The sequence below is a fragment of the Cetorhinus maximus genome, chromosome 4 (assembly GCF_964194155.1).
Source record: "Cetorhinus maximus chromosome 4, sCetMax3.hap1.1, whole genome shotgun sequence".
NCBI lineage: Eukaryota > Metazoa > Chordata > Chondrichthyes > Lamniformes > Cetorhinidae > Cetorhinus > Cetorhinus maximus.
This window is the reverse complement of record NC_135882.1, coordinates 108,086,612-108,109,852: the sequence shown is the minus strand read 5'-3', so window position 1 is coordinate 108,109,852 and position 23,241 is coordinate 108,086,612. Positions and strand designations below refer to the sequence as shown.

At 41.1% G+C, this 23,241-nt stretch overlaps 1 protein-coding gene across 5 annotated transcripts in view; it reads left to right on the top strand.

The window, feature by feature from the left end:
- The window catches only part of trappc9 (trafficking protein particle complex subunit 9), a 971,003-nt gene that overhangs the window by 369,113 nt on the left and 578,649 nt on the right, over positions 1–23,241 (top strand). For all 5 annotated transcript variants that reach the window (XM_078540606.1, XM_078540605.1, XM_078540610.1 and 2 more), the window contains one exon: positions 18,998–19,140. In XM_078540606.1, the coding sequence (XP_078396732.1) occupies positions 18,998–19,140 (143 nt within the window). The remainder of the gene's footprint in view (positions 1–18,997; positions 19,141–23,241) is intronic.

Genomic DNA, 23,241 nt, shown 5'->3' with positions numbered 1-23,241 from the left:
AATTTTTATGGTCAGGGAGGTAAAGTCCAAAGATACAGTGAAACAATGGGAATTTGCATTTTTGAAGGGAAAATATGCATAAAGGAGAGAAGGCTGTGTGTAAAGGCAAGCATTCTAAGATCTAACAAGTGTGAAACACCTTCAGCATCTAAGCCTCAAGCTGCGGTCCATGAAGGACTGAAGTTAAGGAAACTCACTTTGAATTGGATTGTTCAGGGTATCATGTTTCTTTGCCTGGGTCTTTAAAAATCTGTGTGTCTTACTGTTACCTTAACGAAAGTGTAACTGGGAGGTAGATTATTTAGGGGATTTAGAAGTTATTACCGTAGTAATTTGTAGACGTATGTATGCTTAAAATCACTTCTCTTATTAACAAGTGTTTAATCTAGTTTTGTAAAAACCTATAAGGCTCAGTTGTCTTATTACTACTGAATTCAAAGCCCGGATCTCGAAACAAAAAATTGCAAAAATAGTTGTGGCAGTTGTCTCAAGTTTCCGTCTGGGATTTGAACAACTCAGTATTTAGCATTGGCTGTGCCATAACAATCTTAGACCCAGGACATGACTGCTGTAATCCTATAGGACAGTGTCTTGGGCCCAACAATCTTTGGCTTTTTCATCAGGACCTTCTCCCACCATCATAAGATCAGAAGTGGGGATGTGTGCTGATAATTGTGCATGTTCAATTCCATTTGCAACACTTCAGGTAATGAAGCTATCAATAACTGCATGCAACAAGACCTGGACAGCATTGACATTTGGGCTAATGAACGACAAGCAAGAGAAAAACTAACCTTGACATACAGCGGCATTGCCATCACTGAATCTCCCACCACAACATCCTTGTGAGCACCATTGACCAGAAATTGAACTGAACCAGCCACATAAGTACTGTGGCCATAACAGCAGATCAGAGGCTGGATTTTTGGTAGGTGAGTAAATCACCTCATGACTCCCCAAAGTCTGCCCACCATTTACAAGGCACAGGTCAGGAGTGTGATGCAATACTCTCCACTTGCCTGAATGAGTGCAGGATCAACAACACTCAAAAAGCTCGACACCATGCAGGAAAAAACTTGATTGTTAATCCCTCCACCACTGACCAACAGGGGCAGTAGTGTGCACCATCAAGGTGCATTTCAGCAGCTCCTCAAGGCTTCTTCGATAGGACCTTCCAAACTTGCAACCTTTACCATCTAGAGGTACAAGGGGAGCAGGTGCATGGGAACACCACCACTTGCAAGTTCTTTATCTTTCACATCATCCTGACCTGGGAATATATTGCTGTTCCTCCATCGCTGCTGGGTCAAAATCTTGATGCCCTGTGGGCGTGGCTACACCAAGCAGACTGCAGTGGTTTAAGATGACTACTCAGTACCACTTTCTTGAGGGCAATTAGGCATGGGCAATAAATGCTGGCCTCGTCAGTGACACCCACATCCCTTGAATGAGCTTGAAAAGAGTAAACACCATTCTAGATACCAGAATCATTATCATGATCTGTCATCTAGCTTTGGCTCAAGCCAAATCTCATGAGAGCTCAACATCATTTATCTTTTTGCTGAGCAGTCAGTAACCTCAGTTGCCTTCCATCTAGTCTTCTCTGATGGCATTAATCCAGTATCTGTACCGCAATTGCTGGTACCACTGACGTGACTACTTCAAATATAGGAAATCTATCACTGGCCAGTTTTCAAAGATACCCAAGGTATTGCGGCTATTTAGCCTCAAAACTGTGTTTCAATGCTGACTTGTCATGTGGTGGTCTTGTTTTATTGGCTTATGCACAATACTTAGTGCAAGAAGAACATTTACATACTTGTATAAGAAATTATAGCACAGAAGGTGGCCTCCTGCACCAGTGTCCATGCTGGTTTTTCAACACAATTTCCTTGTCCCTTCCTATAGTCCTTTTCTTCTTTATTTGCAATTCCATTTTAAATATAGTCTCTCCCTGAATAACCACTTAAAACCTTTGCTTATTTTCTGTCCTTAATATTGTAAGAATGGTTTGGCAGTAATTGTATAGGCCATGTAAAGATTGTTGTTTGGAGACATCAAATCAATCTGTTCCTTCAACTCCACATCAAATCAATAACCTAAAATTTATTACGCACCAAAAGTTCAGCTCATTTAAACTCTCTCATGTTTGTGTATGTCCACATAAATCAAACCGGTTACAGCTGGAACACTTCACATGACTGGGTAAGTTAGCAACTTACTCTTGTCAAAGTCATCAGAAATGTCAAGACACAGTTACAGATGAATTAACAACACTTGATTAATACATCGAGGGTAACATGATTAGTACCACCTTCAGATCAGGCATTCAATATATGCAAATTATTCAGGCAGATATTATTAAATGGTAGATTTTCAATAATTACAGAATCAAACATTAATTTAAATGTAGCACAATAACTAAGCCCCAGCTGGGTTTTACATAAAATAGAATAGGATCATGTTCATTATGCATGATTATTTAAATTTGCGAGAATATTTTATGGTTAGATTCTTCGTATAGTTGACAGGTTAATAGCTTTGACCAATGAGTACATCCAGGTACATTTAGAGTCTATTTCAGCATATTGCTGATAAGCAGATAGATTTGACAATATTATTCCAAGATTTCATATTTCTGGATAGGCTCTAATCAAATTTGACAGATCTATTTCTTTCTTTGTCATATATTTTGCCCACTCCTTTCCTTTGTCAAGTATTCTCCTCCCTCCTTTCCACTAACAAGCTAATTTGCCCTCCCGTGCTTTGCCATGTATTCTGATCCTTCCTTTCCTCTTGTTATGTGTCCTGCTGCCTTCCTTTGCTATACATTTTGCCTTTTCTATTCCCTTTACCATGTCTTGTGTTCCTCCTTTTGCAACATATTGAAGCCCTTCTCCTTGGCATCTGTTTTTCCACGCCTATTCCTATCCAAGTCAGATGCTGATGGAGTGGTTGCACCAGACTCTTCCTTTATGTTTTATAACCAGGATTGTTACTTGTATTTAAAGAATGTAGGAGCTCCTGTTTTTGTGACAGTTCCTGCTTAGAGTATATAGAGGTTCGAATCCATTAGGAGCTAGACCTTTCGGGTGTATTAGCAACTGGATTCAGGAGTGGAGCGGTAGGGATGCTAGCAAATGCTGATTGTGCCCCCAGGACTGTCTACCAAAATTCTGATGATTGGCAGGCATGTGGCACAGATTTTGCAATAACAACTAACTTGTTTGGTTATTAATTTTTGACAAAATGGGCTAGTAAGCGGTTTCTTTTTTAAATGGCAGACCCCCCTAAATCTTTAATTGTCACCTGTGCTTGTGACTCAAATTTTTTTGTCATAACATCAGTCAATAGTGAATATAGTGTATTATGTTGAGATATAAATCAGTTTTTAAAAGATTGTTTCTTCATGGGATAATTTAGCCAATGGGATAAGAGTTTCCCATGAGCCTTCCTCAATTCAGAATCTTAACTAGTTATCAGGCTTACGTATAATAACCCTACTAAATAACGCTTATTTCTGGACTCATGCCTATTAATATAACATCTGCTTTTGTTAACCAAGTTTGAAGGTGGCTGGAGTAATATATATAACAATTGCAAGTACAACTAGATCAAGGGCCATTTTGGTTCGTTCATTGGTCCTCAGAAGTGGAATACACAGTTGTATCATTTAATTTATTTTCTTATGAAATGCCTGTTCGCTCCCTCTTAAAATAATGTCACCTTCAGTTGTGTCCCTGGGCAGATTGATGCAAACGTCCAGCACTCTGTGTGAAATAGTTATACGAAAATGACACTTCATTGTTGTATTGTGGTGTTAATGTTTGTGTCAGCATCTTGAATATGGGTGCTTGAAATAAAAGCCATTTGACCCAGGGATAATAAGAATTTCAGAGTTGCGTGCTTGAAACTTTGATCTATTATGCCATAAAATCATAGAATCTTAGAGCCTAAAAAGAGACCAATCAACCCAGCATGTCTGTGCCAAATTTTTGGAGCTGTCCAGATTAGTCCCACACTCAACATTTAACCGTAACCCTGCAAATTAGTCCTTTTCATGTTCATATCCTGTTACCTTTTAAAAATTCCTATGGAATCATCACCCTTTCGGGTAGTATGTTCCAGATCCAAACAAATCTCTGTCGGAAAAATTTTCTGCTCATATCCTCTCTAGTTATTTGGCCAAATATAAATGTTTAGAGATTTTAAATATGACTTCTGGTTGCCAACTCACTTGCTGGAGGAAATAATTTCTTTTTAATTGCTATATCAACGTTTCTCATAATTTTGAAGTCTTTATTTGGTCTTTTGAACAATCCCAGTCTCTCCAATCTCTCGACCTAACTGAGGTTCCTCACCCATGGTATTACTTTTGCATACTTCATCTGTACACTCTCCAGGGCTTTGACATCTTTCCTAATGTGTGGTGCCTAGCATTATACACAGTACTCCAGCTAAGGCCCAACCAGAGATTTGTAAGTGTTGAGTATGACTTCCTTATTTTTTGTATTCAATGCCCCTATTTACACAACCAGGTATCCCATTAGCTTTCATAACTGATTCCATCAACTTAGGAATTTGCCATGCTATCTTGAAAGATTTGTAAATCTGCAATCCTAGATTCCTCTGATTTTATGTCCCCCCACCACACCCCTCAAAGTAGTGCCATTTGGGTGATACTGCTTCCCTATGTTGTTCTTCCAAGGTGCATCACTTCACATTTAGCTGTATAAAATTACATCTGCCATATGTCTGCCCGCTTCACCAAGTCCCACTGAAGCCTTCTACTAATCATACTCACTAATTCCTATGTTGGCAAGTTTTGTATCATCCTCAAACTTCAAGATTGTGCTCCATATACTCAAGTTCAGGTCATTCATGTATAATAAGAAAAGCAGTGGTCGCAATATTGGGCACTGGAGACCCCACTGCCTCCTTCATTCCATCCATTCACCACTACTCTTAGCTTCATTTCCCTTAACCAGTTATGAACCACTGTTCCTTTAATGCAGTCTACTTCTATTTTCCAAATGTGTCTGTTATGAGGTACTTTATTAAATGCCTTTTGAAAGTCCCGATATCCATTTTGTGCACTACCTTTATCAACACTCTCTTCCTTCAAAGGACTCAATCAGATTAGTCGGACACAATTTGCCTCCTTGACCCATGTTTCTCCAAGTGAAAACTAATTTTCCCAACACTAATATTGGACTGATCTATGGTTACATAGTTTATCCCTCCTTTTTTGGACAGGACTATAACCTGTGCATCCTCAGTCACCACTCGAATACACAAAGATTATTGAAAGGTTAGAGCTTTTGTTATCTCAGTCCTAGCTTCTCTAAATAATCTAGAATGCATCCCGTTGGGACTCGGGTGACTTGTTTACTTTGAGTGATGCTAACATATTTAGCACCTCCTTCCTATCTTTTTATCCAATCCAATTTCTCTAACCGCCTCCCCGCCCTTTTCTTTGATATTCTTCTCTTTTGTGAAGACATATGCAATGTACTGATTTAGTACCTCAGCCATGGCCTCTGCCTCCACAAGAAGATTCCCTTTTTTAAACATCATTTTTGGTCTCCCTTTTGTTATTTGCTAATCTTTTCTCAGGATCTCTCTTTCCCCTTTATCCATTTTCAATTTCACACTGTGCCCTTTGGAACCATAGTAAACACACGACAATTTAACAGCTCCTTTTCTGTTCCTTAACTCTAACCAAGTAGATTTTAATCTTTGAACTCTGTATTGTTTTGTTGTATTGTATTGTTTTCTGCAGAACTGTAATATTATCCTTGCTTACTATTGCCAATCCACAAGATTAGCTAACCTCCCCACCAAGCCACCTTTGGCAGCATCTTCCAAACCCACGACCACTACTATCTAGAATGACAAGGACAAGACACATTGGAACGTCACCACCTGCAAGTTCCCCTCCTTGCCAGTCACTACCCTGACTTGGAACTATATCACAGTTCCTTCACTGTCGCTAGGTCAAAATCCTGGAACTCCCTCCCGAACAGCACTGTGGATGTACCTACACCACATGGAATGCAGCAGTTCAATTCAGCACCACCTTCTCAAGGGCATTTAGGGATGGGCAACGAATGCTGGCCTAGCTAGCGACGCCCACATCCTATAAACGAATAAAAAAAATTGGCCCTGGCCCTGTTCAGGTGCAACCTGTCTTTGTACAGGTTCCTCTTATCCCAGAACTGACTCTAATGCCCGAGGAATCTGATGCACTCTCTTCTACACCACTTATTCAGCTATGCATTCACCTACACTACCTTCCTATTTCTGTACTCGCTAGCATGTGACAATGGAGTGACCCAGAAATTACCACCTTTGAGGTTGTTTAGAAATAGAGATAGTTTAATTAAGTTATATGTGTATTTGTATGTGTTAGGAATAAGGGTGCACCTTTAAGTTTAATTAGTATTTCTGTATTTGTGTGTTAATAAAAGGAGAAGTTGTGTTGGTTTCACTTTAAAAGATGCCTACATTTTAATGAAGATTTTATGACTATTGAAGGGGAGTTAAAGCAAACAAGGTAGGAAAAAACCGTGCTGTTGCCGAGGTACAGAAACAGAAAAGTAGTTTCAGTTCAGTTCGAGTGTAGTTGGAGTCTGCTCCAAGGTTGACGGATATCAAGTCCCAAACTAAAGCTGAAGCCAGGATTCCAGAGGGGCTGGGCAGGAGAGGAAACTGCAGGAGCAGGTTCCAGAAACTAAAGAAGAAAATCCCCCAAACCAGGGAGTGAAACAGGATAAAGTCCCAATTAGATAATCTAATCAAAGGAAGGACATGAACCTGGAAAAATTCCTGTTAAGTGAAATCAATAGTGAACAGCAGAGAAAGGCTCCAAGGTTAGAGAGGAAAATTGCAGGAAGCAGACTTAAAGCAGTAACGGTTTGCGAGAAGCTAGAAGATCCAGAGAGACAACCGAAGGTCTGTAACTCTTTTATTATGAGCATGTGAAGCAGTGGCGTTCTGTTGGCACAGCTGAGTCAATGAGAGAAAGTGCATGGAAGAAATCTTGAATGGACATGGTAATCCAGGGGAGAGGAACATCGGAAGGAGAAACCCTGGAGGTGGACCCTTGTGGAAGCTGTCTGAGGGAAAGCGTCGGTCTGGGAGAAGATTTCAAAAAGAGTTATTGGTGAGTGGAGATTGGAAACCCTCGTGTGAAAGGTGTGGGGTTGGGTGGGAGTTGAGAGTTCCATAGCATCTGTTTGGGGTGGCACCTATCACTTGGTTTCAGAGAACGGTGCCTGACCACAGGTCCCCTATTGGTTTACATTGACTGTGTACTTATGGTGAACATTAGAGGATAAAATAGCTGTTACAACTTGTGTTATCCTTGCAAATCTGCAAAAATCTGTAAATGTATAGTTGTGGGTGAAGGATTAATGTAATATAGTTAATTTTTTCTGGTTTTATAAATGTTTTACACTTTTGTTAAAAAGTTTATCAGCTGACTCCTGTGACTCTGTTCAGGAGCCACTCTCCACGTATCTAAACAAAAAATAAAAGTTAGGATCTATCAAGCCGGGCTCCCCTGTGAGATCTGGCTTGTTCAGTCGTAACATCAGCTGGGATCCTAACAAAGTGGGGGCTTGTTTGAGATTATCATTATAAGGTGGGATTTCTTCTGGGATTGGAAATCCTTGAATTTTGGTGGGATCTGTGAATCCTTTTAACAAGTACGGGGAGGTACTGAGGTACTGGACATAGGAATTGGAGTTGCTGTGAGGTATATGATACAGGTTGGAATTCGAAATGGCTCAGGAGGTTGCTAAGACTTTTCTACAGATGGAAGTCGTAACCCTGACTGGTTTACAGAAAGTAACCAAGAGTAAGCTAATGGAATTGGTGGATAAGCTGGAATTGGAATTACCTGTAGGGGCGAGGAAAGTAGACATAGTTGGGATAATAACGCAGCATTAGAAATTGAAAGGGATACCAGAGAGAGCATGTTCTCCAGGGGGTGATTCAATTGAGTTAGCTAAGATCCAGTTGCAAATGAAGCAACTTGAACATGAAAAGAAACTGAAAAAACTTGAATTGGAGGTGAAAGAAAAAGAAAGAGAATTGCAATTGAAAAGGCTCGAGGCAAAGGAAAGAGAGAGGAAAAAGAAAGCGAGTGAGCATTTCAAGGGGTGCAAGCAGAAAGGCAGGCGAGAGAATGGGGGTGAGATAAAACAAGAGAACTTGACCTCCAGTGAGAGGAGCGGAGGAGCAATGGAGGAAAGAGAGAAGGAACGAGAAAGGAAATACCCGCTTAAAAGGCTGGACTGTTTTTTTAAAAAAGGGGCCTCAGATGCTGAGGGAAGGTCCTGAAAATGAAACAACAATCTTCAACCCAAAGGCCAGTGGGGAGATGTTTAAATATGTACAAGCCCTCCCAAGGTTTGAGGAAAAGGATATAGAGGCATTTTTTATTTTGTTTGAAAAGGTAGCTAGGTAAATTAAGTGGCCAAAAGAAATCTGGACTCTGCTTTTACAGGGTAGGTTGGTAGGCAGAGCTCATGAAGTTTATGTTGCACTTTCAGAAGAGGTTTCTGTGGAGTCTGATGCAGTAAAAAGGTTATTCTTAGTGCATATGCTTTAGTCCCTGAGATGTACAGGCAGAAATTTTGTAACATAAGGAAACAGCCTGGGCAGATCAAGATTGAGTTTGAGAGGGCAAAGCAAAGTACTTTCAACCATTGGATATGGGTATTAAAGGTTAATGAAGCTCTTGGGTAAATAATTCTCTTGGAAGAATTTAAAGATTCACTTCCTCCTGTAGTTAGAACCCATGTTGAAGATCAGAGGGTTAAAACAGCTAGACAGGAAGCAGAAATGGCTGATGATTATGAACTTGTCCATAGATCTAAATTTTTTTCTGTCATCCTCACAAACCCGAGAAGGATATAAGGTGGGAAGGTGAAAGAAAGGCAGGTGGCCAGGGAGGAGAAGGGACAGTTGGGAATTCCCAGGAAACTCCTTCTCGGGCCGGAAAGGGGTGCTGAGGGTGGAAGTGACATTCGAAGGCCTAAGTGTTTCCATTGTAACAAGATGAGACATTTTCGGGCAGATTGCTGGAAACTAAATTTAGATCTATTGCAGTAGTAGGAACACCGAAGGAATCCTTAGGAAAGGCTGCATCAGAAAAGGAAATGGTTGTTAAAACTGTAGCAATGGTACAGGTGAAACATGTTCCCTCAGAATCTACAGGAAAGGAGAATATGGTTCAGGATCGCCCAGAGAATTCTTCTTTGATTACTGGTGAAAGAAGTCAGGCTATAAGAGGTTCTGGATGTTTTGTTTCAAAGGGAGAAGCGTTCCCTTACTCCTCAAATAACATAAATAAACAAGATCAAAATTTTGAGATACTGGGGCACCCGTGGCTAACAAAGGTGGTCAAGGAGAGCATCCAATCAAAAACTAAGGCATACAAAGTGGTGAAAACTAGTGGTAGGCCAGAGGATTGGGAATGTTTTAGGAACCAGCAGCAGATGACTAAAAAGCTAATAAAAAGGGGGAAAATTGATTATGAAAGTAAATTGGCAAGAAATATAAAAACAAACAGCAAGACCTTCTACGGGTATATAAGAAGAAAGAGAGTGGCTAAAGTGAGCGTGGGACCCTTGGAGGATGCGACTGGAGAATTGATAACAGGGAACAGGGAAATGGCAGATAATTTAAACCAATATTTTGTAACAGTCTTCATGGTGGAGGACACGATAAACATCCCAAAGATATCAGATAAGCCAGGAATTAATGGGAGGAAAGATCTTGTCACAGTCACTATCATGAGGGACAAAGTATTTGACAAACTAATGGGACTAAAGGCAGACAAATCGCCAGGACCTGATAACCTGCATCCAAGGGTTTTAAAGGAAGTGGCTGCAGCGATAGTGGAAGCATTGGTCAAAATATTCCAGAACTCGCTGGATTCTGGGAGGGTCCCAGCAGATTAGAAAACTGCTAACGTGACACCCTGTCCAAGAAGGGTGGGAGACAAAAACCAAGAAACTATTGGCCAGTCAGCCTAACATCTGTTGTTGGGAAGATGCTAGAGTCTGTTATGAAGGAAGAAATAGCAGGACATTTAGAAAAGCTTAATGTAATCAAACTGAGTCAACATGGTTTTGTGAAAGAGAAATCATGGTTGACAAACTTGCTAGAGCTCTTTAAGGATATAACAAGCAGAGTTGATAAAGGGGAACCGGTAGATGTAGTGCATTTGGATTTCCAGAAGGCATTCAATAAGGTGCCACATAAAAGGTTAATGCACAAAATAGGAGCTCACAGTTTTGGGGGTAATGTATTAGCATGGATTGAAGATTGGTTAACACACAGAAGACTGATAGTCAGGATTCATGGGTCTTTTTCAGGTTGGAAAGATGTAGCTAGTGGAGTGCCATAAGGATCAGTCCTAGGGCCTCAACTATTTACGATCCACATTAATGACTTGGAGGAGGGGGCAGAATGTAATGTATCCAAATTTGTTGCTGATACAAAAATAGGTGGGAGGGCATGCTGTGGTGAGGACATAAGAAATCTGCAAGGGGATATGGATAGGTTGAGTCAGTGGGCAACAGCTTGGCAAATGGAGTTTAATGTAGGAAAGTATGAGGTCATGCACTTTGGTAGGAAGAATCAAAAGGCAGACTATTATTTAAATGGAGAGACACTCCAAAATGTGCAGCACAGAGAAATCTGGGTGTTCTTGTGCATGAAACACAAAAAGTTAGTATGCTGATGCAGCAAGTAATTAAGAAGGCAAATGGAATTTTGGCCTCTATTTCAACAGGGTTGGAGTTTAAAAATAGGGAAGTCTTGTTACAACTGTACAGGGTGTTGGTGAGGCCGCACCTCAAGTACTGTGTACAGTTTTTATCCCCGTAGTTAAGAAAGGATATACTGGCATTGGAGACAGTTCAAAAGAGATTCACTAGGCTGATTCCTGGGATGAAGGTGTTGACTTATCGAGAACGGCTAAACAGATTATGCCTTTATTCATTGGAGTTTAGAAGAATGAGAGGTGATCTTATTGAAACGTACAAGATTCTAAGGGGTAGATGTTGAGAAGATGTTTCCACTAGCAGGGGGATCTCGAACTAGGGGACATTGGTACAGAATCAGGGACACTCACTTAAAACAGATGCGAAAGAATTTCTTCTCTGAGGGGTAGTGAATGTCTGGAATTCTCTACCCCAGAGAGTTGTGGAGGCTAGATCACAAAGTATTTAAAGAGAAGGTAGGTAGATTTTTGAAATATCCAGGGGTTGAGGACTATGAGGAGCTGCACAAAAGAGGAGTTGAGTCTTGTGGCAGATCAGTAATGATCTTATTGAATGGCGGGGCAGGCTTGAGGGCCAAATGGCCTCCTCTTCCTATTTCTCATATTCTTATATCACTCCAATAGGAAGATACAGCAGATGAATGCCTGGGTGGAGAGATGGTAAAGAACAAAGAAAAGTACAGCACAGGAACAGGCCCTTCGGCCCTCCAAGCCTGCACCGATCATATTGCCCGTCAACTAAAACATTTTGCACTTCCGGGGTCCTTATCCCTCTATTCCCATCCTATTCATTTATTTGTCAAGCTGCCTCTTAAACACCACTATCATACCTGCTTCCACCACCACCTCTGGCAGCGAATTCCAGACACTCACTACCCTCTGCATAAAAAACTTGCCCCGCGCATCATCTCTATAGTTTTCTCCTCTCACCTTAAATCTATGTCCCCCAGTAATTGACTCTTCCACCCTGGGAAAAAGCTTCTGACTATCTACTCTGTCCATGCCACTCATAATTTTGTAAACTTCTATCAAGTCGCCCCTCAATCTCCGTCGTTCTAGTGAGAACAATCCGAGTTTCTCCAACCTCTCCTCATAGCTAATAACCTCCAGACCAGGCAGCATCCTGGTAAACCTCCTCTGCACCCTCTCCAATGCCTCCATATCCTTCTGGTAATGTGGCGACCAGAATTGCACACAATATTCCAAGTGTGGCCTAACCAAGGTTCTATACAGCTGCAGCATGACTTCCCAGCTTTTATACTCAATACCCCTGCCAATGAAGGCAAGCATGCCATATGCCTTCCTGACTACCTTAGCCACCTGCGTTGCCACTTTCAGTGACCTGTGGACCTCTACACCCAGATCCCTCTGCCCGTTGATGCACTTAAGGGTTCTGCCATTTAACGTATAATTCCTGCCTGTATGAGACCTTCCAAAATGCATGACCTCACATTTGTCCAGATTAAACTCCATCTGCCATTTCTCCGCCCAAGTCTCCAACCGATCTATATCCCGTTGTATCCTTTGACAATCCTCTTCACTACCTGCAACTCTTTCAACCTTAGTGTCGTCTGCAAACTTACTAATTAGCCCAATTACATTTTCCTCCAAATCATTTATGTATACTACAAACAACAAAGGTCCCAGCACTGATCCTTGCGGCACTCCACTAGTCACAGCTCTCCATTCAGAAAAGCACCCTTCCACTGCTACCCTCTGTCTTCTATGACCAAGCCAATTCTGTATCCATCTTGCCAGCTCACCTCTGACCCCTTACGACTTTACCTTCTGTGCCAGTCTGCCATGAGGGACCTTGTCAAAGGCCTTACTGAAATCCATGTAAATAACATCCACTGCCCTTCTATCGTCAATCATCTTTGTCACTTCCTCGAAAAACTCGATCAAGTTAGTGAGACACGACCTCCCCTTCACAAAACCATGCTGCCTCTCACTAATACGCCCATTTGCTTCCAAATGGTAGTAAATCCTGTCACAAAGAATCTTCTCCAATAATTTCCCTACCACTGACGTAAGGCTCACCGGCCTGTAATTTCCTGGATTATCCCTGCTACCCTTCTTAAACAATGGAACAACATTGGCCATTCTCCAGTCCTCTGGGACCACACCTGTAGCCAGTGAGGATACAAAGATTTCTGTCAAGGCCCCAGCAATCTCCTCCCTTGCCTCCCTCAGTACTCTGGGGTAGATCCCATCTGGCCCTGGGGACTTATCCACCTTAATATTCTTCAAGACGCCTATCACCTCCTTTTTTGATCTCAACATGATCCAGGCTATCTACACACACTTCCCTAGACAAATCAACCGCTAAGTCCTTCTCGTTGGTGAATACTGATGAGGTATTCATTTAGTATCTCTCCCATTTCTTCTGGCTCCACACACAGATTCCCACCTCTGTCCCTGAGTGGGCTACCCTTTCCCTGGCTACCCTCTTGCTTTTTACATATGTGTAAAAGGCCTTGGGATTTTCCTTAAACCTGGTTGCCAAGAAAGATGATAGTCAGCCTTTGGAGTTCCATTCCTCAGAGAGCAGTGGAGGCTGGGTCACTGACCGTATTTAAGGCTGAGTTAGACTGATTTTTGTTGACAAAGAAGTTGAGGGTTATGGGGGCCAGGTAGGATAGCTGAGTTAATGCCACAAACCGATTAGCCATGATCCTATTGAATGGTGGAGCAGGCTTGAGGGGCTGAGTGGCATAATCCTGCTCCTGTTTATTAGAACCTTAAGGAAATGGTTCTAGGAATGAGAAACTTCAGTTTTGTGGATAAATTGGAGAAATTGGGACTGTTGTCCTTGGATAAGAGAAGATGATGGGGAGGTTAGATGGAGATGCTCAGAATCCTAAGGGATTTGGCCAGAGTAGATCGGGAGGAACTTTTACCATTGGCAGAGGAAGAGAAGCAAACGATACTGATTTAAGGTGATTGGCAAAAGAAGCAACGGTGGTATGAGGAAGAGCTTTTTTATGCAGCAAGTCCTGGGGGTCTGGCTGAGAGTGTGGCACAAGCAGATTCAATCGTGGCTTTCAAAAGAGAATTAGGCAATTATTTGAAGAGAAGAAATTAGCAGGGCTCCAGGGAAAAGGCATGGTAATGACTAGATGAGTTGCCATGATAGAGAGCCCTCGTGGTTATGATAGGCCAAATAGCCTCCTGCTGTAACCATTCTATGATGCATTCTGTGATTCAAAGTGGTTTTCCACTGGTACAGTTCCCACATGGCACACAATATGCATGTGACCAGCTCCAATGTCCTGCCCTGTTCACTCAGTTATTCAAGATTGATTGTTTAGCTTGAAGGCTCTAACAGATCACTTAACACTAAAAGTCTAAAACTCCATCCATTGAAAACACCAATTTGAAAACATTGAGCAGTAAATTAGGTACCTAAATTAACAACACAGACCACCAAATACTTATTCTTCAGGTTCCACCCTCCATGCTGGTTGTGACATTTTTATCAGTTTTATTCTGGTTGTTTTAGGGTTTGCTCCTCTTGCGGCATTCACGCTGGTGTTATGCTCCTCAAGTCACCGATGTTACACTCAGCTTATTTATATATTTACTGCTGTTCCTTATTTTAAATCACTAAGCACCCACTTCCGCCTGCACCAAATTCACATACTCACCAAAATTCTTGTTGCCAATCTGTTTAGGAAGCCACTCAGTTTAGTAGCTTCTTCCAGCTCTCAGTACACAAATTAGATGCCAGTTTTGAAAAGTGGAAGCAGTGGTTAAGTTTTCCCTTATTTTCCTCTTTGGATCAAGGACCATCTTGAGGTGTGAGGATGTCTGGATATGGCTCCCATACCTCGATGCAGTTTTGTTACTGGGTACTAGGCAACATGCGAGCACTTCAGGATGATATTCTGTTTGTTGTTTTACTTCTGATTCTCCTTGTGATATTGCAGCTGAGATCAACAATCATTGTGTGGCCAATCACAATCACAACCATATCATATAATACTATTTAGTTGCATAGAGCCTTGATGCTATAGCTCTGTGCAATTCCTCAATCAATAGGTTTACTTTGAAGGTTTATATTTGTACCTTACAATTGGTAATGAAGTTAATAAAACAATACTGAACCTTGTAGACTGAATTCAGACCTATTGTGTTCAGTAATCGGAATACTGCTTTTAAATCGGATGGAAATATGTCTAGTTAAAACTGATAGAAGAGATTGTCTCCTTAGTAAAAGCCCAAGTCTATGATTTAGAACTGTCACGTGGTTTGTGTGCATCCTTTTGATTGTGCCCACAAAATTTAAAGATGCAACCAGTATGTTATCAGTGAACATTTTTCTTAGATCAGTTTAGTAGACATATTAAATACCTGTCATTTCATAATCCTTTCATGTATTGATGAGTTTGATGGATATCTTTTGTAGGAAGCCAATTATTCTACATTTTCCAAACTGGGGGAGTGAAGAACCGCTTAACTCCTGAGGTCAATTATTGATTTGGTTAGCTTATTAAAGGCCTAGTAATGCAAAATATAAGCTTTCTTTTAAAAGTTGTAGATCTAACTAATTAAATTATATTCAAATTTAAATATATTTAAATTGTGCAGCACTGAATTGAAACAGGTTATGGGTTTGTAGAAGTTAATCAAAATTTGACGAAAGAACATTTTTATTTTTGATGGAAAGTATATTCATAAGTTGCCTAATTAAAACAAATAAGAAATTGGGTATTGACATTTGCTGCAAATTTGAATGACTTGTGAATCTGAGGCCCTACTATTATCCCAGTTCTTAAAGTAATCAGGGAAATTTGTTTGGAGGGATTATTAGGTTTTCTTGTGTGTGTGTGTGTGTGTGTGTGTGTATAGAAACAAAAAAATAAATGAGCTTCAACTGTGCATATTAATTCCACTACTTTACACTCTCTTGCTCAATAACTCCTCTGTGTGAATGAAATCAGAAGCTTAAATTTCAACAAAAATTCTGTAGAAAGGCAGACATAAGGCCAAATGTAGTAACTACAAAATTAAAAACTGGCTAACAACTTCAAAATATTGACATAAGCATGAAAAGCCTAGCAACTTAAAGAACAGTAAAACTGAGGAAACAACATTAATAAAGGCCGCTGCCACTAATGGAGCAATTAACATCAGCCGTGCTCAAGAGACCAGAATTAGATGAACGCAGGTCACTTGGAGGTTTGTGGGACTGCAGGAGATTACAGCGGTCGGGAGAGGTGAGGCCATAGATGGATTTGAAGGTGATGCTGTGAGTTTTAACATTAGTTCCTGGTCACGCAACATCTAAGTGAAAGTTAGCAAGCACGTGGTGATAGGTGAATGGGACTTGGATGCAAGTTAACATACAGACAGGAGTGTTTTGGATGACTTTGAGTTTAGGGAGTGTAGAATGTGGAAGACCAGCTAGGAGTGCATTGGAATAGTCAAGTCTGGAGGTAACAAAGGCAAGAATGAGCGTTTAAGCAGCAGATGAGCTGAGATAGGGGCGAAGTCGAGCGATGTTACAGAGGTTGAAATAGGCGGTCTTAATGATCGCAGGAATATGTGGCTGAAAGCTCATCTTGAGCCAAATTTTACACCAAGCTTGCAAACAGACTTTGTAAATCTAACTGTTGCCATTGATAGGAATGGAGTTTGTAGCTAGGAAATCTAGTTTGGAGCAGGGACCAAAAACAATTGCTTCAGTCTCCTCGAGATCTAAATGAAAGAAATTTCTGCCCATCCAGTAAAAGATGTCAAAGAAGCAGTCCAATAATTTAGCAATAGTAGAGGAGTCACAAGAGGTTGTGATGAGGTACAGCTGGTTGTCATCAGTGTACAGTGTGAAAACTAACACTGCGCTTTGGGTCATGTTGCTGAAAGGTAGAATGAAGATGAGAAATAGGAGGGAACTTGATCATTGGGGAACACCAGAGGGATATGTATTTTTGATAGGGTAATTTTACATTATTTATTGAAAGATAAATACCATACAAAAAGCACCACAAAATGTCTTTTGCTGGGTCGCCAGCGGCATTGCTTATGATTCCACCAGTGAACTGTTTTGCTAGAGCTATCTCAATACCATGCAATTAGAAATGTATTATTTTGCAACTGTTCCTTTTAAGGTGTCAATATCTAATTGCTTTTTTTTTCTTTTAAGTACTGGATGAGGTTAGAATTTAATTGCTCTTCAGGCTGCACATTTATTAGAACTATTCTGGCTTTCTTGATCTTTGTGTACTTGGAAAGGTTACTCGGTGATTCCAGGCATTCTGACTCCTCTGCCAAATGTCTACTATTATTTCATTGAACTATTTTTCCCCAAGTGTGACACAGAAATATGAAAGTGAATTGAATTGTGTCAGCCAAGTTGGTTAGAGCTATGATGACAGCAAACATGCACTAGATGCACTGTTTTTAATATAAGGCATAGGCAAGAATTAAAAGGGGAGAAATTTGTTTGTGTGCATTGAAGAACAATGTGTGGGTTGTGCAGGTTGTGGTCTTCAGTGCTCCCTGCCCCCAGGGTATCAATGTAAGTACATAGCTAGTAGCCTGCTAGAAGCGGCGATACGTGAACTAATACCTCCATGAAAATGTTAGAGCTTTGTGCGTGTGTGTGTGCGTATGTGTGTGTGTGTGTGTGTATATATATATATATATATATATATATATATACACACACATATGTTGGTGTATATATATTAACTGAAATATCTTCAGATTTTGTATGTTCAAAATAAATGCCATATTTGACATTTCTTTAATAATAATGTGAAGTTGATGTTGATCAATATTTGCACCTTTTTATTCTTTCTTGGGATGTGGGTGTCACTAGCAAGGTCAGCATTTGTTTCCTATCCCTAATTGTCCTTCAGAAGGTGGTGGTGAGTTGCTGCCTTGAACCCCAGCAGTCCATCAGGTATGGTTACTTAGTGCTGTTAGGAAGGGAGTTGCAGGATTCTGATTGTGACAGCGAAGGAACGGCAATATAGCTCCAAGTCAGGTTGGTGTGTGGCTTGGAGGGGTACTTGATTGTGGTGTTTTCGTGCACCTGCTGCCCATGTCCTTCCAGATGATAGAGGTCATGAGTTTGGAAGGTACTGTTGAAGGAACCTTGGTGAGTTTCTGCAATGTATCTTGTGTACAGTACACATTGCTGCTACTGTGCATTGGTGGTGGAGGGACCGAAGTTTAAGTTGGTGGGTGCTGTGCCGAACAAGTGGACTGCTTTGTCCTGGATGGTGTCAAGCTTCTTGAGAGTTGTTGGAGCTGCATTCATCCAGGCAAGTGGAGAGTATTCCATCATACTCCTCCGACTTGTGCCTTGTAGATAGTGGGCAGGCTTTGGGGATTCAGGAGTTGTTACTCGCGTCACAATTCCCAGTCTTTGACCTCTTGGAGCCACAGCACTGATATGGCTAATCTAGTTCAGTTTCTGGTCAATGGTAACCCTGAGGATGTTGATTATAGGGGGATTCAGTGATGGCATCACCATTGAATGTCAAGGAGAGGTGGTTAGATTCTCTCTTGTTGGAGATGGTCATTGCCTGGCGCTTGTGTGGCACAAATGTCACTTGCTGCTTATCAGCCCAAGCCTGGATATTGCCCAGGTGCTCCTGCAAATGGACACAGACTGCTTCAGTACCTGAGGAGTTGTAAATGGTGATAAGCATTGTGCAATCATCAGCAAACATCTCCACCTCTGGCCTTAATGATGGAGGGAAGGCCATTGATGAAGCAGCTGAAGATGTTTGGGCCAGGGGCACTTCTCTGAGAAACTCCTGCAGGGATGTCCTAAGACTGAGATGGTTGGCCTCCAACAACTGCAAACATCATCTTTTGTGCTAGGTATGCCCCTCTTTGTAGGGACTCCTTGACATCACACTGGCTGACTCAAGTGCTGCCTTGATGTCAAGGGCAGTTACTCTCACCTACCCTCTTGCCTTCAGCGCTTTTGTCCATTCTTGGACCAAGGCTGAATTGAGGTCAAGAGCTGAGTGACCCTGTGAAGAAAATGAGAAAAATTGTAAACTAACTTATTATTATTTGACTAATCGATTTTATTTGGCAAATGACTTGATATCCTAAATGCTGAACTATGTTACTTTTTTAAATATATGTATGTAGCTTTTTTAAGAAAAGATCCACATAAGTTAGAATGTTGAAATGAGTTCATGCAACAAAAATTTTAAAGCCATTTTTGTTTTTCAGACATTGGAAGCTGTTTTGAACTTCAAGTATTCTGGTGGGCCAGGCCATATTGATGGATACTACAGGAATCTTTCTTTGGGGCTTCATGTGGATGTCGAGCCATCAGTATTCTTTACCAGGGTCAGCACACTTCCTGCAACAAGGTAAAACAAACTAATCAATTTGCTCTTTGCAGGCTACTATTTTTTGCAGTAGTTGTGTGGCACTTGATAGTGGAAAACTTGAGTTGGCTTCATGGGGCACAAGATCGTTGTAGGAGTTACAGGACTGATGAGGTGACCTGTTGCGGATGAAAGGTTGCTTTAGAGTATAGGACAGGTGCGGATAGGAATCTGATCAGGTTGTTGGACTGTTTTTCAGTCATCAGTGGGCAAGAGTATCTAGCAAAAGTACAGGATGGCTGAGCAAAGGAACATGAATGTAGGTTCGCATGTAACCTGATGGTTGCAAATAGGTTGTTACACACTGAGACCCAGTTTTGCCTGTTACCATTTCGTAGCAGCCGTACCATATTATCTTGTTCTCTACTCATTCACATACTTAACAGCCCATGATCCAATGCATTGTTCCCTTGCTTCTCGTCATTCTTGCCTTGTGTCCTCCTTAATCTCCTCCTCATCCTTTTGATGTGCGCATCATACATACTTCATATTCTTGCTCTCATTTCTTCCATCACCCCCACTCATTGTATTCCCATTTGCTTGGTCCTATCACTCCCAAACTGCTGTGTCTGGTTTTTTTCTGGAACATTTTGATCGCCTCACTCTGAATATACTGCCAAAAACATTGATGGTCAACTCACCTTGTTCCTTCCCTTAACATGTACCTGCAAGGAAATGTTGACATATCAATTTACAATGGCAAACATATGACCAAAATGCATGACAACAGGAAGACAAAAGCAAAATCTCTGGATCCTGGAAATCTGAAATAAGAACCGAAAATGCTGGAAAAAACTGAGCAGGTCAGGCAATATTTATGGAGAGAAACAGGTTTTTGAGGTTGATGACTTTATCAGGACAGGAAGTACGGCTCATAACTGGGAAGGAGATTGACAGGGCAGACAAAGAAAATGCTCCCGCCCTGGCAGACTGTGAAACTTGGGATTATAATCATAAGATTGCCGCTAATAAATCTAACGAAATGGAGGATAAACTTCTTTACTAGAGTGTGGTTAAAATGTGAAAATTGCTACCACATGGGCTAGTAGAGAAAACTATTATAGATGCATTTAAGTGGAAACCAGAGAAGTAAGTGAACAAATTGTGCTGACAGAGTTAGATGAGAAAGAATAGGAGGAGGCTTGTGTGGAGCATGAACACCTTTTGGACCTGTTGGACCAAATGGCCCCTTTTCTGTGCTGCCGATTCGATATTCTCGGTGAAAGCAATTCAGCGAACCTCTCCCATCATCCTTGCCCCTTCACAATATTTTGCCAACATATCAGAGGTCTGACTTAGTCCCCCTCAAATGGTCCTGCATAACCCAGTCTGAAGATATTTGTTAGGAACAGTTCTTGAGTGAGTATAAAGACTACTGCATGGCTAACACTATTTTATTTGACTATATTTACCATACCATGATTAAGACTATTCTAAATTATGTCGGTGGTTATGATCAAATTAATTGGCATAAGGTGGCAAAAATTTAAGGCTTTTTAACAGCATGATTGTACATGACTACACATGTAACAATATCGCAGCATTAGCTGAGTATCACTTAGCAGCATTTGATGTCCTATGATTGTAGTACCTATTTGGCACAGTTGACAGTCAGTATCACAGTGCTAATTGCGTTCTTCCATTATTAAATGTGGTGTTTGGATTGCCTTAGTATCTGGTTCTTAGGTAGCAGACTGGCAATGGCATTGGATAATTCCTTCTCGTTTTGCGATGCTATTTTTTCACTTCCGGATACCTGACAGTGGACCATCCTGTGATGATCATTTTTGACCATTTAGTTGACCTTGCCATTACAACTGAGCAGTGCTTTGTTAATTGCTTATTAATTGTGTTTAATTGTATGAAGGTCATGGGCATGAAATGGTGATTAACTTGTGTCCCTATAAATAGAAACAGACTAAAAATGTGTGTGTATTGGGATAGGAGGCGCTTGCTTGTAATGTGTAACTCTTTAAATAACTGCTTATAAAAGTGTGATAAGATGGACTCTGTTTCTATGTTTCTATCCTTCAACTTGCTTTCTGCAGATTTGCATGGTAGCAGAGAATTGTTGCCTGAAGGCCTGATTATTTTTTCCAACCTTCACATTTTCTGTGATTCTGTGAGGCGAAGGTTGGAAAAAAAAAAGCCAAAAAACTGCAATCCTAGTAGCATTTATGCAAAATGGCAGAAAGCATGTGCAAATTGTCAGGGTATGATTAACCTCCCGCGTTCTCGGAATCTGACTCATGACCGTGGAAAAATAAAGTGGATATATGGACATGAGTTATGTCACTACTGAAGAGGCATTATTTCTTTCTCCAAGAAGGGCCACTCACTATCCTGACTTCGAAATATATCGCTGTCCCTTCACTGTCGCTGGGTTAAAACCCTGGAACCCCCTCCCTAACAGCACTGTGGGTGCATCTACACCACAGGGACTGCAGTGGTTCAAGAAAGCAGCTCACCTGGTGAATTAGTTGCCTGCTGCCTTGAAAAAAATTCCTGGGAAACGGTCACATCCTTGGAACAAGTAATTCACCTCCTGAGACCCCAAAGCCTGTCCACCATCTACAAGGCACAAGCCAGGAGTGTGATGGAATACTCTCCACTTGCCTGGATGAGTGCAGTTTTAACAACACTCAAGAAGCTTGACACCAGCCAGGACACACCAGCCAGGACAAAGCAGCCCCCTTCCACAAATATTCACTCCCTCCACCATTGAGCAGTGGCTGCAGTATGTACCATCTACAAGGTGCACTGAAGAGACTCAACAAGCTTCCTTAGGCAGCACCTTCCAAACCCATGACCGCTACTGTCTGGAAGGACAAGGGCAGCAGATATAAGGAAACACTATCACCAGGAAGTTCCCCTCCAAGCTACTCACTATCTTGACTTGGAAATATATCGCCGTTCCTTCACTGTTGCTGGGTTAAAATCCTGGAACTACCTCCATAATAGCACTGTGGGTGCACCTACACCACAGAGACTACAGCGGTTCAAGAAAGCAGCTCATCACCATCTTCTCAGGGGCAACTAGGGATCGGCAATAAATGCTGGCCTAGCCAGCGACACGCACAACCTATAAATTAATAAAAACAAGTGGAATATTCCGCATTGAAACAGAACAGAGGTGTTGATGATTGCCAGATTTTGGAATGGTCCAGATACTGGATGCAGGTACAAAGGAAGGATTAAAAACTGGAATAACGAGGAGGAAGGCACCTTTAGTAGACCTGGCTATTATAGCAGAAGTGTAACAGTGATAATATGTCAATGAATCTCGGGAATGCCCAAGGAGCAGTGAAGAGGTGGTTCAGATATGTCTCGACATATTATGTGATGAACTATCCAAACAGAAGAGGCAGGGTCTTTAAAATGAGACATGAATCCTGAGGCAGAGGGTGAAGATAATGATGAATCCAACCAAATTGTACAGGTTACAAGAAGTTTTAGTCCTGTGATTAATATGTTAGTCTCAGACTCCTTTGACTGTACACTGCTTTATAATGCTTGCACTTCAAGAATATATGGAACAGATTAGTTTGCTTGGTAGTGAGGATCGGCACAAGATTAAGGAATGTAAAAACGTTAAAGTTTTGAAGATGACAACGCATTGAAATCACTAAAGAAAGTTGAAGTTTTATGTAAAATAGCTTGAGTAAGCTATTTTACAAGTGCTGATGAAGTATATAGTGAAATACCAATGCTGTTGAATAAGGCTTCTATGAAAAAGGCACAAATGAAACTTTACATGGAACAGGATAAGTGAATTATCTTTGGAGCTTCAATGAATCTGTTGTTTACCCAGTCAAGAGATGATTGCATTGCTTTCAAGAACCTGCTGATTCTCATTAGTGTTAGTGAAATATTAATGGCATTAGGTGATGTTGATCAGAAAGATGAAAATCAAATTGCCTTAAAGCTACAAAGACAGTTTCCTCACCCTACTTGCAAAAGGTTAAAATTCTCACTAAAAGATCCAGGTATAGTTGATGAAGAATATCGAGACTAATAGAAGCCCTTTATCCCAGGTGAGCTCCTCCTCCCCCACCTTTGTCAATTTGGGGGAGGTAAGATTGG